Here is a 4766-nt window from a genome sequence, read left to right on the forward strand (position 1 = left end):
TGGTTTATTGGAGATAGGAGTCTCACGGTCTCTCCTGCCCGGGCTGGCTTTGAACCGCGATCCTCAGATCTCAGCCTCCTGAGTAGCTAGGATTACAAGTGTGAGCCACCAGCACCCGGCTCTTCCTATTGTTTTTATATTAAGATTACCTACTTATACTTGGGGCTTTTTACTTAGTTTCCAACTAAGTTTTATATTCAGTTCTAAAAATTATTCTTGCATTATAAAGTGATTGATCACTTTATTTTATCAATAATCAACTCTTTTTTATTTTTATTTATTTTATTTGTGAACTCAATAATCAACTCTTATCTCTATAAATAATATTTTAGTATCTTTTATTAGATACTTCAATATTGTTCTTCTGACTAAAATGTAATCTATATGACATTTCCTAGTTTAGCTATCCTAAAAAAAGAGAAACAGCTTATAACAAATATATGACAAAAAGATGATTATTTTAAAATTAATTTTTATAATATCGTCAAGACTTACCTTAGTTCATTCAGAGATCTGGAAGGTGCTTTGTCTGCATATGAAATCCTGGGAGCCATAACAGCATTTACTCTTAATTTTTTATTGTCACGAACCTGAGTGTATGGGAAAGCCAAGATTATTTTCATTATTATACACTTACAATAAAAGTAATTTGTAAAGTTGCCATTTTGCTACCGTCATTCATGGGATAAGAAATTTGAATACTTGATATTTGATTAGGAGAAAATTTTACTGTGATGTTATTGTAGCAGTTATATACTTTTACAAAGAGACAATTTCTTCCCCTCCCTCCCCCCCTCTTTTGTTTGGAAATGATCTTGCTAGATAATTCAGCCTAGCTATAAACTTGTGATCCTCCACACATGGCAAGAGTCCCTTTTTTATTTTTAAGAGGTAAGTGTTGAAATTTGAGACTTACTTCAAAATAATACAAAAGGGAAAACAATATTTTCATTAAGAGCAGATTTTCTTGTATTGGGATAACTTGTCTAAAAATGATTATAAGCTCTGGGCAAAAAATTTTAACTATCACGAGAAGGCACTAGAGAAATAGAAGCTGGAGTATAACTGACATCTAGAAGCAAGAGGACAGCATGAGAAATAGAAGCTGGAGGGTAACTGACATCTAGAAGCAGAGGACAGCATCAGGTGAGTGAGATTTGTGTTTATGTGGCTTATGGTTTGAGGGAATTTCCCAATTTGCAGTATGGGAACAGAAATGGAATTCAGGTAGAAAGCTGCAAGCTTCTGGCTCACAGGATGTTATTTGTGGCAACAATAATGGCTATACTGATGATAAATTCTTAGAAGGTGTTACAAAGTGAAAAGCCTCAAAAATTTGTATATAAATTTGTTTCATTTTTCTAATTTGGGGAGGGGAAGGGAAATAACAAAATGCTAAAATAAGGATACAGGTGGACCCATTGTAACAATGAGATATACAAGACACTATGTTGAAAAAGAACTTTATAACTTGAGAGGGGGTGGGGGGGATGGGAGAGGGGAAGGGCTGGAATGGTAGCAGAAAAACAAAGGAGGGGGTAACAGTGCTTGGCAGGAAAGGTATTCATTATCTTACTCATGTAACTGTAACCTCTGTACAGTATCTTTACAATAAAAATATATATTAATAAAAATTATGTTTAAATTCTTAAGTGATCTATAAGCTATAAAGGTATTGACAAATTCGAGGTGGAAATATGTGAAAACAGAAAGCTGAAAAACACTGAATGGAAACTTCAGTTGGTAACCAATATACAGGATACAGATTGAGTCCAGCTGAGTTAACTGTCTGCTTGTCTCTTTAAAGTAAGTGAATATGTCTTGACAATTATCTACAATTTCATGTACAATAAAAAGAATTACTATGTATAAGAAAAAAATGATATTATACATAGTTAAGAGAAACTAACTTCATATGAACTCAAAGGCTGGAATTAGAAAATAACAACTTTAAAGCAGCTATTACATACATGCAAGAAAACTATCATCATGATGAACAGATGACAAATTAGCAGATTAAAATAAAATTAAATTGAAATCTAGAACTGAATTATGCAGTGCCTTAAATAAAATACTCACTGACAGGCTTAGTGGTGAAAGATTAAACATTAAATAGACAATATTTTGAAATACTTTATTTGAAATACTTTATATATTGAAATACTTTAATTGAAATACTTTATTTTGAAATACTTTATTATATTGAAATACTTTATCTAGATAAACTAGATAAATTAGATAAACTAGAAAAACTGCTTGAATGCAAATATACTGCCAAATTTGTAACATGATAATGCAAAGACACTCAAGACCTGGACATTCTCACTGATAAGTTCCATAATACAGCATGGAAGCAATAATGCCAAAACTCAACAAAAGGTAGAAGAAACACCCTTTCCAGTTCTGATACCATGTAAGGTATCTGGTACAGGATATGCTGGCCATTTCTAAACAGAAATTATCTAATTACATATTGCTGCACATGCTTCAATGTTCTTACAGACAGATAAAAAGACCTACAGAATGAGAAGTCTTTGCCATCTATATGTCAGACAATGGTCAGATAACCATAAAACACAGAGCTCTAAATCCTCAAAGAACCAACAACTCAATTAATAAATGGGCAAATGAGCTAAACAGACTTAGAAGTAAAAATAGGCAATAAATACATGAAGAACTTTTCCACACGTCTGGTCATAAATGAAATGCAATTCAAAACAACATTAAGATTCCATCTTATCCCAGTTACAATACAAACAACAGATGCTGTTTGTGGGAACAGATCCAGATGTGGGGAAAAGGAACTCTAATGAACTACTGGTGGAAATGTAAACTTGCTCAGTCAGTCTGGGAAGCAGTTTGGAAATTCCCCAAAAACAAAACCCTATGATTTAGCAATACCACTCTTGGGCATTTATCCAAAAGAATATACAAATCAGAATACAATAAAGCCACTTGCACAACCATGTTCATTGCTGCACTATTCATACTAGCCAAGGTACAGAAAAAGCCCAAATGCCCTTCAACGGAAAAAATAACTCAAGAAAATGTGGTATACATACACATGGAATTTTACTCATCCATTAGTAAGAATCATGTAACACATCTGCAAAGAAATGGATAGACCTGTAAAAAATTATTTTAAGTGAAGACAGGTCCAAAAAGATAAAGGATATTTGTTGTCTCTCAGATGTAAAAGCTAGATCCAATTTATATATATACAAATACACACACCTGAGGTTGTAAGTAAATGTACACAAATGTATTAACCGAAGTACAGTATTTAAAGGCAAGAATTCAAATGGTGTAATTTCTTAGAAGAACTTAACTGTGTATCAGGAAACTGGAATTCAAAAGGGAAGAAGTCAAAAAGTAGAGGGGCAGATGAATGAAGAGGGGAAGGAAATGGAAAATCCAGTCATAATATTTAATGCATATCCAATGAAACTAGGAAAATTGAGTGGAAGAGTCGGTTTGGTTAGAATGACCAAGAGTTGACCTTGTACTTATAAACTGATTTGTTGAATGGTAAACTGTTTGTAAAACTACTTAAAGATAATAAAAACAAAACTTAAAATTAGTGCTAAAATTAAGTGCCACATGAACCAATGTGTATGTTGGTTAGTACTTGCCTCTTTGAGGAAAATCTCCATATCCTCTTGACTTTCAAAAACAAAGGCTCTCAAGTCATTAGACGGAATGTGATTTTCAACATATTTGGCATTTTTATTATCTTTCATATTGATCTAAAACAACAAAGAATTAAAAACAAGTTGATTTCATAAAGTCCACTAATTGTAAGAATGCTACATTGTTCTTATATTTATTTACTAAATTAAGTTTAATACATAAGAAAGACAAAAAGAGAATGACATGGTACTGAGGGGTCATTTCCAGACATCCATTTGAATTTGCTACAAATAAAATTAAACAAGAGCTAAGATTTGAATTACCTGAGTAAAAAAGAATACAGTATGCATATACTAATTTTTCTAAGATAAACAACATTCCACGAATTCTGCAAAGATCTGCGGTGCACTTTTTTGGAAAAAAAAAGTCTAGCAAAAGTAGTCACTTTGGCTAAGTTTTAAATCTATGTATCTATATTTAAAATATTATTAAGTAATATGGTTTTTCATTTTTTTATGACATAGCCAAACGAATCATTTTACATTTCAGATGAAAATGATCTTATTACATCATGGCCATACTTTGTTAAAGTATTTGCAGAATATAATTTCATCTATTCTTGATCACAATTATCAATGAGTCACCAAATACTTTGTTTCATCTTCAAAATCCTTACAAATCATCCCTTCTCCCCTTAGATTCTGGTATCAAGGACTGAACTCAGTGTCTTATACTCTGCTTGTTGCTCAATGGCTGGCACTTTACCCTTTAGATAAACCTCCAGCTAGTTAATTGGCAATATACTACTTGAACTTTTCTGCCCAGGATTGCTTCAAACTGTGATCTTCAGGTCTCAGCCTAATGAGTAGTTGAGATTACAGGTGTGAGCCCACTAGCATCCAACAAAAGGCCCCCTTTTTTAAAGAGCAGATAATTTTCTTTCTTTTTTTTGGGTCTGGTCATGGGGCTTGAACTCTGGGCCTGAGTGCTGTCCCTCAGCTCTTCAGCTCAAGGCTAGTGCTCTACCACTTGAGCCACAGAGCCACTTCCGGCTTTTTTCTTTTTGCTTATGTGGTCCTGAGGAATTGAACCCAGGGCCTCAGGCATGCAAGGCAAGCGCTCTACCACTGAGCCAC

At 33.4% G+C, this 4766-nt stretch overlaps 1 protein-coding gene across 1 annotated transcript in view; it reads right to left on the minus strand.

The window, feature by feature from the left end:
- Positions 1-4766, minus strand: part of Smc5 (structural maintenance of chromosomes 5) — a 77717-nt gene that overhangs the window by 28855 nt on the left and 44096 nt on the right. The window contains exons 11-12 of the mRNA XM_013018398.1: positions 3633-3743; positions 496-590 (exon numbers count right to left, since the gene is read on the minus strand). Of these exons, the coding sequence (XP_012873852.1) occupies positions 496-590; positions 3633-3743 (206 nt within the window). The remainder of the gene's footprint in view (positions 1-495; positions 591-3632; positions 3744-4766) is intronic.

The sequence above is a fragment of the Dipodomys ordii genome, unplaced genomic scaffold (assembly GCF_000151885.1).
Source record: "Dipodomys ordii isolate 6190 unplaced genomic scaffold, Dord_2.0 Scaffold40, whole genome shotgun sequence".
NCBI lineage: Eukaryota > Metazoa > Chordata > Mammalia > Rodentia > Heteromyidae > Dipodomys > Dipodomys ordii.